Source organism: Emydura macquarii, unplaced genomic scaffold (assembly GCF_026122565.2).
Source record: "Emydura macquarii macquarii isolate MOO-44397 ecotype Brisbane River unplaced genomic scaffold, CSIRO-AGI_Emac_v2 contig_2422, whole genome shotgun sequence".
Taxonomy (NCBI): Eukaryota; Metazoa; Chordata; order Testudines; family Chelidae; genus Emydura; species Emydura macquarii.
In genome coordinates, this window is record NW_027132559.1 from 39,997,063 (window position 1) to 40,010,908 (window position 13,846).

General features: G+C 40.7%; 1 protein-coding gene across 13 annotated transcripts in view; it reads right to left on the reverse strand.

The window, feature by feature from the left end:
* Positions 1 to 13,846, reverse strand: part of NEBL (nebulette) — a 382,486-nt gene that overhangs the window by 121,344 nt on the left and 247,296 nt on the right. For 9 of the 13 annotated variants that reach the window (XR_010922369.1, XM_067562338.1, XM_067562344.1 and 6 more), the window contains exon 1: positions 32 to 182. The exons of 2 other annotated variants lie outside the window; for them this stretch is intronic. Coding sequence is in view for 8 of the 11 variants with exons in the window: in XM_067562338.1 (XP_067418439.1) it covers positions 32 to 94 (63 nt within the window). In the remaining 3 variants the exon portion in view is untranslated. Of the gene's footprint in view, positions 1 to 31; positions 183 to 5,612; positions 5,811 to 13,846 lie in introns of those variants that run through there. 2 more of the 13 variants (XM_067562341.1, XM_067562340.1) reach the window with 1 other exon arrangement.

The following is a 13,846-nucleotide window of genomic DNA, read 5'->3' on the forward strand; positions in this document are numbered from 1 at the left end:
GCACCTTTTCAAAGTTATCACTGCCACCCACCTTTTCTTCTTCCTCCTCCTCATTTTCATCCTCCCTGAAATCCTGAATGACAGGAACTCTCATTTTTTAGTATTTTAGAAAAACAATAGGGTAAAAATTGAAAAAGTCCAAAGCTGCAGTAAACGGTTTATGTTCTACTGCTTGTCTAGGATGTAATGCTTCTCTTGTGTCCTTCACTAAGCTTAACCTTACCAAGGCTTCTTCCTTATTTAGACAACACTTGAAGGTCTTTATCTGAACAATTCAGTATGAGTGAACTGAAAGGCATTACAGATGGCCTTGCTACTTCAGCTAATACTTTCTTACAGATAAAATATAATTAAATGACCTATTCAAGTCAACTATTTCTAAATGTCTAAGGCACATTTAATTAAAGCACTGTAATTCAGTAACTTTTTAAGATAAATGATTTAATGAAATTAAGTAGCTAAAATGGGTGACATGGATCCTAAGAGTATATGAAAACTACCCAGTTCTAACATTTACGATATCACAGGCTCCAAACCAGCTATCACAAAATTTCTTCACTCAGTCCAAATAAAGCTCATACAGAAAAAGCGCGCGCACACACACACACACACACACACACACACACACATCTTTAGTTTTCTACTTCAGAGCGTCTGGACAATTCACATTTGCATTATGAAATGTAATTTTAGTATGTAATACCTGTTACTTTTGGTACACTTTCCTGAAAATGTTCCTTTTATATTAAACATTATAAATTCTTAAAATGCTTCATGCATTATGTCAGCTAAAGTAATATACATACATACACACATACCAACACTCTACAGAAGAAAACATACTATGATCATGCCAATAATGCAAGTTCCTTAAAGGCCTGTGTATGTAACCTTTCACAATTGAAGACTGTCAAGATTTTTTGTCTCAGAACCAACCTTTTCTATATAAATTCACTGAGTTCAGCTCTGTTGGAACTGAAGATGTCCTATTGCTAGTGGAAATTATTTCACCTGTTGCTCAGTAAGAATGTATTGGAGGGTTCTTATTCAAAGTAAGAAAGCTAACTGAATTGATCATTCTAAATATGATTTTCTTTTCCTAACTCTAGCACATAACACCACAGCTTTGGACTGCATCCCCCAAAGTGATCCACTGCTGTGGAGCCTACACCCAGACAAAATCTCAAGGGTCCATGTTAGTGGATTCCCACGTGTTATTGGAGCCTATATTTACACAGAAAACATATGGAATGTGTAGTTTTTTTAATGTAAAATTCCCCAAATACCAAAAAGTAATTGTGGCTAACATATGCCTCCCATTTGTTCTCTGTAACAAAAGCACTTCATTAGAAAAGGATATGAAAACAGACACAGCATTTGTGACTGAGTAAAAAGTATTCATTAAGGATGTTTGGGGGGAGGGAGTTAATATTTGAGAAAAATAGACAGCTCTCAACCTATTGTAATCCAGAAACACAAGGCACTTACACATGAATAATACACAAGGGTTTCAAATTACTTTTATTCTGCTGTTTTATTAGATAAGCTCCTAAATTTTCAGTGACAGTCACTGTAGGTGCCCAAATTGAAACCCATAAGGCCTGATTGCCAGAGGTGTTGGGCACCCACACCTCCCATTGACTTCTTTTTGACTATATGTACTCAGCAGCTCTCAAAATCAAGCCCCAAATCTTTGAAATTGTGTTCTCAAAACAAATGGTCACTTCTGCATACATTGGGTATAATAAATGCATTTCTGAGCAACTACAGCAATTGCCACATGACATGGCAATTCATTTTTCTGGTATACAGAGCACTTGCTAAAGACAACACCAATGCAGCATATCAATGAGTCATGGACTTTTTGTGCTTTCTGATACCAAGGTGAAATGCTGAAGAATGCAAATATCTCTGCATTGTAAAATAAATATTTTAATCAGAGGTTTTTTTTTTTTCCCTCCATATTCAATACATTTGGCAAGGAAACATACCAAAAATAATTAAAAAATAAGTGGGGCGATATTAATAATTACAAAAAATTGCTAAATTTTGCAAAAATTCAGTATGGGCTTTCTCCTTGGGAGAGCTGCTGTTTTTCATTGGAAGTCAAATGGTCAAAAATGACCAATTCTGAACTGCTTGGATTTTTAGGTTATTTAACAGGTTAACATTACAAATGTGGTTATTCGGCGTTCTGATGCAACAGTAATTGTATATTAATTGTGGTTTTCTTGAAATGGTTTATCGATAATAAGATCACCTTTTTCTTTAGCATAATCACTAGTTGATTTACTTGCACTTATTTGTTCTTATTGCTGAAGCTGCAGGATCAACCATAGTTTTTACAGGGCCTAGCTCATTCAAATGTGCTGGGGCCCCCAGCAAACTTCCATTAGCCACACATCTAGAGAATGGAGGGAGGGTCTCATGACCAGTTATATTAAGGAAATAGATACCAAAGTTACGTTTTCTAAGGGAGTGGAGGGGAAATCATGCCACAACACACCACCACAACTATAATGCAATACTAATCTATTCAGTGTGGCAATTTCCAGGTGACAGATGGCTCTATGCAGACACTATCAGATGCAGACTGCCCACTAAAAACAAGGGGCTCTGCTGAATAATGTGTCATCCAATAAAGTGACAGAAAAGCAACTCTTTGGCAATTAAGCTCATTCAAATACAGTTCACAGAAGGTTTTGTTAAGAAAAATTAAGAAACTGCATAGTTTAAAATGCAGACGGGTTTTGTTAGTTTCCTGCACGGTGGTGGTCAATGGCAGTTTAAGTTATTTCTGTAAGGTTTATTAAGATAGGATTAGCAAGTATGTGTGATGTGGCAGCTGTCATTTATCTAGGTCTTATATTTGCTCTAGTAAAAAACAGCCAATCTAGATATACTAACATGAAATAAAGCCGGAATTAAACCCTATATTATTTATTATATCACTAAAATGATCAAAAAGTTTGTTTTTCCACAGTTTAACCACAAAAATGTACCATGTGCCCATGTAAAAGAACCACTTTCCACTACAAACATTGCAATCCATAGACAGGCTTTCTGGCATAAAATCACTACAGATTTAGCGCAACCAATTGCACAGGGATTTAAAAAACAAACAAGCAAAAAAACCTGGCATTTACTCTTATGGACCTAGTAAGTGGTGTGTACCATAATGCTTTTCATACATGCATCCTGCCATTGCAAAATTAGGTTCTATTCTTCTCGCCATATGTGCACATAACTCCTCGGGATATCAATGGGAGTTGCTGTGTATATAAAAAAAGGAAAATATGCTCATTAGGGCAGTAAACGATGCCGAGCAATTCAAATTTTATGAGGAAAAGTTGCACTGCTGCAAACCCCAACTTCCAGCTCCCTTGTATAAAGCTGCTAAGCCTCAATTCCCTACTTGACTAAATTTATTCTGAAGAACTCGTTACTTTGTTGAAACATATACAGCAAAGTTAAAATAATTGTGTCTTTGCTAGATTTACTGTAGAACTACAATATTTGCAGCAAATAACTTGCAGCCATTTCAGTTTCTTTATCTTATTGCTTATAAATTGTACACAAATAGTAACATATGTTTTACAGTTTCAGCAAGTGAATGATATGGTTTATACCACTAAAACAGATTTGTGAATCTCCAAACACTTAGATCCATTATTTGCCTATTTGTCTACCCAATATTTTCTGTCAAATAATTTGTTTTGGGTGTTTGGCACCTTGCCACCTAACTGCTCCACTCAGCTCAGACATGATCTTTTACGAAAAGATGCTCATTTGGGAAGTAGATTGCAGGGAAATCATGAGTCCTACACAGCTGAGGACTTGGACTCAAAATAGTCTGCAAATAAAAATGGGTTTGGTGGTCTCATTCTTGTCCCTAATACAGAAAGCAATTTATCACAGTTAGTCTCTCAGCCCTGTCATTGAGCATCTTCAATTTGGCAGGCTTGCTCCTAGATTCTCTAAAGCCACTCTGGCAACAACCCCAAATATCTATGGGTTGAAGGAACAAGCATATTGGGACAATACTTCACAAAGCAGCAGCAGTTTGGCTTGCCCAGGAGAAGGCATCAAAAATGCCATAACTATCTTCAATTTCATATCCTAGGACTTTGCACAGGAGAGACCCACAACTTAACTAGCAGGGGTGATGCAGGTTAAGGACCAAGATACTTTGGCTGAGTTATGTAGGGAAACTTGCACAGCACAGAAACAACACTTTAGGTTGTGAATACTGCACTATTTGCAATGCTCCACTGAAAATTTAATAAAAGAAGAGTGAGATGATTTTAACAAAGTAACTCATATTCTCTCACTTTCACTGGGGATCTACTTCAAAATCAACCCACAGTTTTTCCTGAAATGAGTGTGCTATTTTCAGTTTTGTTCTCTCTGAAGAGAAGTACACATCACTGAAATAAGTACAATTAGCTCAGCACCGCTGGTGGTCTCTTTTCAGACAGTACACAAGAACTTGGTAAGCATTGAGATTCAATTACTTCTCACTTCTAGAAAGACCCATCTATCAGACTAGGGATTACTAGTAACACTATGCAAGAAAGTTCATGACTTGGCTATCAGCACTATAATTACAGGAAGAAAGCAGGTGTTCTAGTACTGCCTGTTCTTTTAAGCCTCTCATGAATATGAAATACAAATTAACATTAACAAAAGAAACCCAGTAGATGGTCCTTTTTAGATAAAGTGTAACTATAACCTTGTATCTGCCAGGTTATTAACATGACAAGGTGGGTGAGGTAATATCTTTTATTGGACCAACTTCTGTTGGTGAAAAAGACAAGCTTTTGAACTTCCAGACCTGAAGAAGAGCTTTGTGTAGCTTAAAAGTTTCTCTCTTTCACCAACAGAAGTTGGTCCAATAAAAGGTATTTCTTTACCCACCTTGTCTCTCTAATATCCTGGGACTATTACAGCTACATAACACTGCAAGATCGTTAACATTCTATTCATCAGTGATAGTACAAAAATGGCTTGTGCTCTAGAGTGAACATCATTTTTATACTGTTCTTTGAAAGTTCTTTAAAAAGACTTTGTTAAATCAATGGGAGTCAGAGTTTTACTTATAAAAGCCCATTAGATTCAAATTTGTAAAAACTGTCTGGTGTCTGTGTCATCGGAAGGCCAATAAATGAATTTCCAATGACCTACATATCACCAGTTCAGATAGCTGGGTGGGTGTATGCATATTCATTAAAACAGTGTCTAGCTCAAGGGATGTTGGTTAGGACCGTTAGGCACTACCATAATACAAATGCTAAAGGAGAAGAAAAAACAGGCAAATGGCACAATCAAGAACTCCAATTATTAGCACCAGAGTGGTGTGACACTGCTTTGCCCCCTTTCACTCCAATCTGCGCTGCTGAAACATTTCACAATGTTTTTACCAGTTTTCTTGCAAAATGGCATCTGAAGAAGATGTAAAATATGCCAGAAGCTATGGAACACTGTATATCACTGTATATCATAGTAGTCTCGACAAATTCCTCTGATCCACCTGTGCAAATCAGAGATTTCATTCTCCTAAGGTCTCTGGTTTTGACAGAGCTTCCATTCTGTTTGAGGGGATGGCAACTCACCAGAATTTTTTCAGCTTGCTCTACAAGAAGATAAAAAACCTCCAGGCTTGAGGCTTCTCAAAAATGGGCTAGGAAATTAAATTTTCACTTCACTGGACTGCTCAATGAAGTTTTCATGGAAGATGATGCAGCCATGTCCTGTACATCAGAAGCAGCAAGAGGAACTGAATAGGGATTCCAGGTCCTCTTCTTCTAAATCTATTCAAACAAAGGAAAAAAGGAAGGTCAGGTTTTGCATCAAACACCTCTCTTTCACAAAATCTGCATCTTGTCCAGATCCACCTTCTTCTAAGGAAAAGCTATGACATTCAGTATAATGAGGACTCAAGAATTTCACCTTGATATCTTTCGGGGCTAATAACACTTAATTTGTTTGCAGACCCCACCAAAAAGAAAGGATTACTGGAGCCAGTACAAACAAACCGACAGGTTTTTATTTTCTATCAGTAATCTTATAAAGTAGAAGGCATTCCCTTCCCCCTTTCAGTCAAAGCACACTCAAATAGGGTTTAAGGTAATCTGTCATTTTAGAAAAGATGTACTTGGCAGCAATTTGGGAATCCCTGTCATACAGATAAACATTATGGACTTGATATGGGAACTTAAACTGATGGACTCTCTGGCAGCAGTGTTTTCAATGCATTAGTCTCTGGGATCTAGGCATCTATGCTGGACATATGTTTCTCCTATGAGTTTTCTGATGCCACTGCTAATTTAGAACCCAGTTGCCTAACTCATGGACTCTACGGAGCACAAAGGGAAAATTAGCCCTTTACCTGTTTCTGTTATAATTAGATCCACCAGCCTGTAACCCTCACTCATTTAGTGATTGTTTTTTTCTAGAAGCTTAAGCCGTACATGGTTTCCTCCTCTTGGGCCTTGTTAGGAATATTTTTTTTTGATTGGCTGTATTTGTTGTGTTTTGAATATCTAATATTTTACTTAAGTCATACATTAACTGGAGTAGACAGTGTAATAACACACTGACACATGAAAATAAATAAGTGCCTGAGCTACCACCCAGATCTCTTCACTGATGGAACTAATTAGCAGAAACTCAGTTTACTGGGAGGGTCTAATTTTTTTTCAGAGGTTCTATGTCTTCATTACAATCCTGTAGCAATTTTTTGTGTCAGATTTAGCTCATGGTATCAAATGAAAATGAACTTTCATGAAAAAAGCCTGTGATGGCAGCTGTAACCTCACATGTACATATATTTTAAAGCAATACTACTTCGGAACATTTCCAGTTATAATGATATTCAAGTAAATAACTATATGTTGAAGCGATGTATACTGCTAATGTTAATCCATCATTTTTAACAGTTATTTAAAACTGTAGTTATCCTCTTGGTATACAAACTGTAAGGCTTGAGGTTGTTTTCAGCTAACAAGTTGTAGGTCGAAACTCATTTAAATGGCTAACAAGCATACCTGTTCCTCAAGGACAATGGCTAGTGTAAGCATCTGATGGCTCAGGAAGCCAAATGTCCTTTTAATGATTCTAATTCCAATGAGAACAGCACATTTGCTTTTAGAATTTCTGTCTCACCTGCCACCTATCTGTAAGGACACCACCCCCTTCTTCCTCCACCCTATCCTTGCCCCGAGCGTAGCCCTAGGATCATTGATGTAAGTAGAGTGATTAAAGTGTCTCTTCATGTATGCAATGACCATTATCACTGTTGTTCTGTCCGGGTGGGACAATGTCTGTATTTGTAAGTGAATACATAAAAAATTTAAAATGTACTATGTAATCGATAAGAAAGCGTATATAATTGACCACTGTAACACCATGAAGTTGAAGCTGATTTATCAGACTTCCCGGTATCATGAATAAACCTCTTCAGTATTGTCTGTGCTGCCTGATTCTTGGAGAAAGAATCCTTCGTGCTTTACAATTTGGCGCAGCGAGCAGGGTGCGACTGGGATCCTCGGAGTGCATCCCACGACCAAGGACAGAGGTGAGTACCTTTTATACTTACCACCTCTGGTGAGCGCCTTGGTCTGGGACTCCCTGAGATACCCCTTCGCACCCATTTTTTAATAAAAGGAACCATGCATAAGGCACAGACAAGAGGACTGAACAGGTATTTTATTTTGGGGTTGTAGTTTTGGCCATGTTTTCAGGGTGCAGGAATCTCTTCAGCGAAGGCTGCATTGCCAGGGTTTTCGGGGTGCAGGGATCACTCCGGAGAAGGCTGCAACATCAAGTACTGAGCACCAGAGTGTGCTTCAGTAGTGCTGAGTACAACGGTGTGCTCGGCTGATTCCCCTGAAACACCATTTAAGTGGGTTTTAGGAAGCTGGGTGACAATGTCGTACGAATTGCCCCAGGGTGCGTCAACGATGCCCTCAATGGGAGGAAAAATCATTGAATTTCTAAAAGAAAAGCATGCAAAGGTTCAGGAGGCTATGGTAAAAGATGAATGGACCGGTGTAAGTGTAAAAGACAGTTTGTTGTGGTGGTCTGGTCAGACAAAAGGAAAGCTAGAGAAAGGAGTTGTGATACCTTTCTTTCATATTCACAGTAAAGTAAGAAAGTTAGAGGAACTTCAAAAGGCTTTCACAACAGTGCAGAGTCAAAAGGCAGATCTGAACCATAAATTAAATGAACTCCAAACGGAAAACAGTGCTTTAAAGGTTAAAATCATATTGCTGCTATCATACAACAGGAGGATCACACCGATTTTGGTTCAGACAATGATAATGAAAATAACCAAAAAGAAATTAATTGGAAACAGCTCACAAAGCAAATATAAAAATGGACGGGGCAGGGAGGTAACAGAACAGCTCAGCATACTTAAAAGTATACTTCTCTCAGTACAGAGGAAATGAGGGGCTTATTAAAGGATCTCCCAGATCTAAAGCCCAAAGACCCAAACTTGATATTGGGGGGGAAAGAGGGGGAAATAAATAAATAAATCAAATGGTTACAACATATACATTGGGATCTCCATATTCTGACTAAAGCTAAATGCCCCGACCTTTCATGGGTCAAGGTCCTTTTAAAGAAACATCAAAATGGCAGTTGGGCCTCTGTTAAGTTTAAATCAGAAGTTGATATGACCCATGCTTGCACTGATTTTAAAAAAGCCGTTCAAAATGCCCTGGGCAATGGAGCCGGTAACTGGGGACTGATAGTGAGCTGCGTGCAAGGCAAGGATAAGCCCGCTGCCAAGTACTGTGAGCAAAAATGGAAAGTGTATTCAAGTAATGCAGGCATCTCAGACCCCAGAAAGACTGATTGGACATTCTTAAGAATGTTAAAGAAAGGTTTCAGCACCTATCTGCAAACCATGCTTAATTTGGAAGTAAACCCAGATTCTGATTATGAATCTATCTGCCTGTGGGCTTCTGAATGGGAAGCTAGACAAGCCAAAGATAAGAAAGAAAATCCTGCCCGCATTTCTGTGGTAACAGTAAAAAGTAAAATAACTTGTCATAACTGTGGGGGTATTGGGCATACCCAGAAAACCTGTAGGCATAAAGCCCAAAACCCTAGTCAGGGCGGGACCACGGCCAATCGAACCCCCGCAGTACTCTGCCTTTTCAATCCGGTCCTGGCCCCGCTCCTACCCTCCCCCCCCTCGCGCTTTGCCATGTTTTATCTGTGGGGGGACTGGACATCGGGCAGCTGGATGCCCAATCCGGACAGCCCCTGGTAACCAACCCCAGCCGGCAGTTCAGCCCACTGCCAACCCCTACTCAAACCTGAGCAGGGAAGAAATGGCTAGACGTTTGAACTCCATGACCCGCTAGGATTCAGTAGCCCCCTTATCCGTCAGTGCTATGGAGGCAGATATAAACCTCTCGAGACCACATTTGCAAGCATGGATAAGGGGCCGGCCATGCACAATTCCTGTGGACACGAGAGCGTCCGTTTCCCTTACTGACCTCCCCCTCCCCATTACTAAACAATACATTACTATTTCAGGGGTAGGAGGCACACGCATCACTGCCTACAGGAGCCACCCCATTCTTATAGAATCCAATCTATTTTTCTGGACTCAATCTTTTTATGTAGCTACAAATTCTGAGGGAACTATTTTGGATCTGAATGCGCTCCACGATCTTGCAGCTACACTTAATCTCGCTCAGAGCAGTTACATTTACTGATAAACTCATGCGCACTCACACCATTCCCCTTCACAGCAACAAGTCTCTTTCTTCTATTGCCACTGCTAAATCTGTGACTCTCACCTGGAATACCTCTAACCCTTTTCAAGAATTACGTTCCAGGTTTCCTTCCGTCTGGGCTGAGGACAAGTTATCTTGCGGCTTGGTGCCTGCTCACCTCTGCCCACCTATCTAGGTTACCGGTCAACTTCCCCCACCTACCAAACAATATCCTCTCAAGCCTGAGGCTTTAAACGCAGTAGGTGACATTATTCATTCTTTACACCAATGAGGCATACTTGTTCCCTGTTCCACCCCACCAACTCTCCTATCTGGCCAGTTGAAATCTGATGGCTCCTGGCACTTTACCATCGACTACCACACCATTAATCAATATGCAGATAAACTTTCCCCATTGTAGCTGACCCATCAGTCGCCCTTTTGGGCCCTAATCATTCTTACTGCATCTTCACTGTGTTAAACATTGAAAACGGCTTTTGGAGCCTCCCCATGCGTCCAGAGTCACAACACTGGTTTGCATTTACCTTTTGCCCCACACAGTTCAGCTGGACTCGTTTGCCCCAAGGACATCATATTTCTCACACCCTCTTTCACCGGGTTATGGCAAAAGCCCTCTCTTTGGTAAACTGGGCTTCTGCCAATTCTACTTGTTTGCAATATGTTAATAATTTATTGCTTGCTTCCTCCACTGACTCTGACCACTTACATGCCCTTCAAATGCTGCTCCAGGCCTTAGCCAATGCAGGCTTAAAGGCCAACCCTCAGAAAGCTCAGATAGCTCTACCTAGGGTTCAATATCTGGGTTACATGGTCTCCCAGGATTCCAAAGCCCTCACTTCAGACCGCCGGATCGCAATTGCTGCAGCTCCACGGAATTACGTAAGTTACTGGGCCTCCTTAACTTTTGTAAACAATATATCCCATCTTTTTCCACCTTAGCACAACCCCTCAATGACCTTCTTAAAGAGGCCCAAGTCTCCTCAGACCCCATCTCTTGGTCACCAGAGCATGACCACTACTTAACACAGCTTAAAATAGCCCTCATTTCGGCTCCAAAGTATCATTCAAGCTCTAGACCCATGTACAGGATGGCCATGCTATTGCTATACTCACTCAGAACCACGGTGACAGGCGCTGCGCTGTGGCCTACTATTCCACCCGCCTTGATCCAGTAACTCTGGCTTTTAACCACTGTCTTCAAGCCATACAGGCAGCCTCCTGGGCCATTACTGTTTCCTCACCTTTGGTTTCTGGAGCCCCCGCTTGCAATTTTCATGCCTCATGCAGTTCACAAATCTTGGACAGGGGCCGCCTCTCAAAGGTCACCTCAGCACGATGGTCCAAGTGGGAATGCACTCTTCTAAGCCCCCACATTACAATTGCACATTCCAACCTTCTTAATCCTGCTACCTTAATACCAACAACAGGGGAACCTCATCAGTGCCCTCTTTCTGAGGACACGATTATACAGGACCGACTTGTGACTGAACAACCACTACCCTCTTCTGATCTTGTTTTATTTGTGGACAGATCCCAGTACTATGTTGCCGGTCAACCTTGTTCCAGCTGGGCAGTTTGCGACCTGTCAGGTACATGCCTCCACTCAGGTTCCTTGCTGCCTTCCTGCTTGGCTCAAGTAGCTGAATTAGTGGCACTAACACAGGCCTGCCTCCTGGCTGAAGGCCAGGCTGTTACCATTTACACAGACAGCCACTATGCATGTGGGGTAGTTCATAACTATCTTGATTCTTGGACTAGTAGGGGTTATCTCACTTCATTCGGTACCCCTCTTAAAAATGGGGGGTATATTAAAGGCTTATTGGAAGCAGTTCAAAAACTTTCTAAGCTGGCTGTGGTTAAGATCAAGGCACATACCAGAAACAATGACCCCCTTTTTCTTGCAAATGCAGCTGTAGATGAGGCTGCTAAAAAGGCTGCAACAATTCCACAGGAAAATCTCCAAGTGGCAGCCACCTAAACTCCTGACCTGAAGCAAATTTCACTACCTGAAGTACAAGAACAATGCACTAGAGAGGAAAAATGGGCATGGATTGAAAATGCTTGTAAAATTGATAATGCCAACACTTGGGTCACAAAGGATCAGCAATTTGTAGCCCTTAAATCAATTGTGGCTCACCTGTGTGATCTCTATCACCTACCAACCAACCCAAACCCAAAAGCTATGCTGTACCACATCAAGGGAAAGTGGTGGTGGCCCAAGATGACAGCAGACATACATGACTACTGTTGGCGGTGTCTTGTATGTGCTAAATGTAATGAAGGCAAAAATCTTAAAGTGGCAATGAGACACCAGCCTCAACCCACGGGTCCTATGCAAAAGATTCAAATTGACTTCACAGGCCCTCTACCACCTGTAAGAGGGGAAAAAAATATTGCTTGGTCTTAATTGATCATTTCACCCAATGGATTGAAGCTTTTCCCACCTCTAAAAATGCTGTCAGCACAGTGGCCCGCTTACTGTCCAATGAATTCTGCCCTTAAGTGGGCTTACCAGGTTCAGTGGACTCAGACCAGGGAACCCACTTTACAGGACGAATCATGAAGGAAGTTTGCTCTGCTCTAAGCATTAAACAAACCACCCTGAGAACTATGGGCTAGTGAAACGAGCCAATCGAACACTGAAAAAGAAAGTCACAAAAGCCTTACTTTCACAAGAAACTAGCTGGGTGACTTAACTACCCGCAGCTCTCCTCTCGATGAAGGGAACTCCTAATGCCACTACAGGAGTCTCACCCTTCAAATTCATTACTGGAATGACCATGTCTTTGGGGAAAGGATGTGCAAATCCGGCTCCCCTCCCTCTGGTTTCTGATACTGCACAGGAATACATCAAATGTTTAAATGAAGTTTTGCAGCCTTTGAGACAGACTGTCAAAGACAGACAGGAAACTCAGGACTTCCCAGAATCCCCCTCCTGTGTGGATGTACTGGAGGGAGATCAGGTCATGGTAAGAACATACAATCCTCATATACTCCAACCAAAATACTCAGGTCCGCATATGGTATTGGCCCATACAGATACATCTGTGAAGGTACAAGAAATCTCAACATGAATTCACAAAACCAGAATTAAGCTGTATAAATTAGTTTATCTAATACGCGTTCTGTGCACTAATTTTGTCTTTTCAGGTGAAAATGTGGTTATATCTCTTCTACCACCTGCCCTGTGTTCCACTCCACCCCTCCTGATGGTATTATCATTTGGGATCTAATAAGACACTTCTACATGATGTAATTATGGTTTCTGTTAAAGTTAAATATGATTTGTCTAAGTTTACTGTACCATTACAAAATATATGTTTCAACCACCCTAATTTTTTACAATGGCTACAAGAACAGTTAAAGTTACTAGTGCACCAATATACTGTCCGCACCCTCGCAGTAAAAAGACAAAAGCGAGGCATCCTAGGTGACATTGGGAGACTATTTGGAAGCTCAAATTCCATGATAAACTCGCTTAATGCCAATGTGGATAGATCTTACAATGCCTGGGTTAAAAGCCAGGCTACCTAGCCCTAAAATACACCAATGCTGGCTTATTGTACTCTTTCACTGCTATTGACGCAGCCATGGATGGATTCTATACAGCAATTAAAAAATCCTCCGATATCATAATCAATATGACTATATCCCAATCTAAGGGACGTGCTTGTGATATGTTAGCTCGTGATTTGTTCAATATGTTAAAAGAAGATATGTTAGATATATGCCTTGGTTTTCCCCCACTCCCACACCCTCTCTTCCTCTGCCCTTGCAAACTTGGCAAATATATCTGCTCAGTTAATTGTTGCCTCCTCCCTACCCCCTGAAACCTCTTCCACCCCCTCTTTTGATTTTCTTCTTACATACCCTTTTGTTATCCCCACCCATGTTTTTCCTTCCTCTTTTTATTTTAAATCTATTGGTTATGTGTCTAACAACACTGTCTATTGAATAGGACTTTCTGGCTTTATGTCTCCCTCCCCCAGTGGCAGCACGCTCATAACTTCGGACTGTTGTACAGAAACTGCTGACTATATTATTTGCTCTTGTTCTACCTTTCGCCCTTTGAATACTTCTTCTTCTGTGGTTGT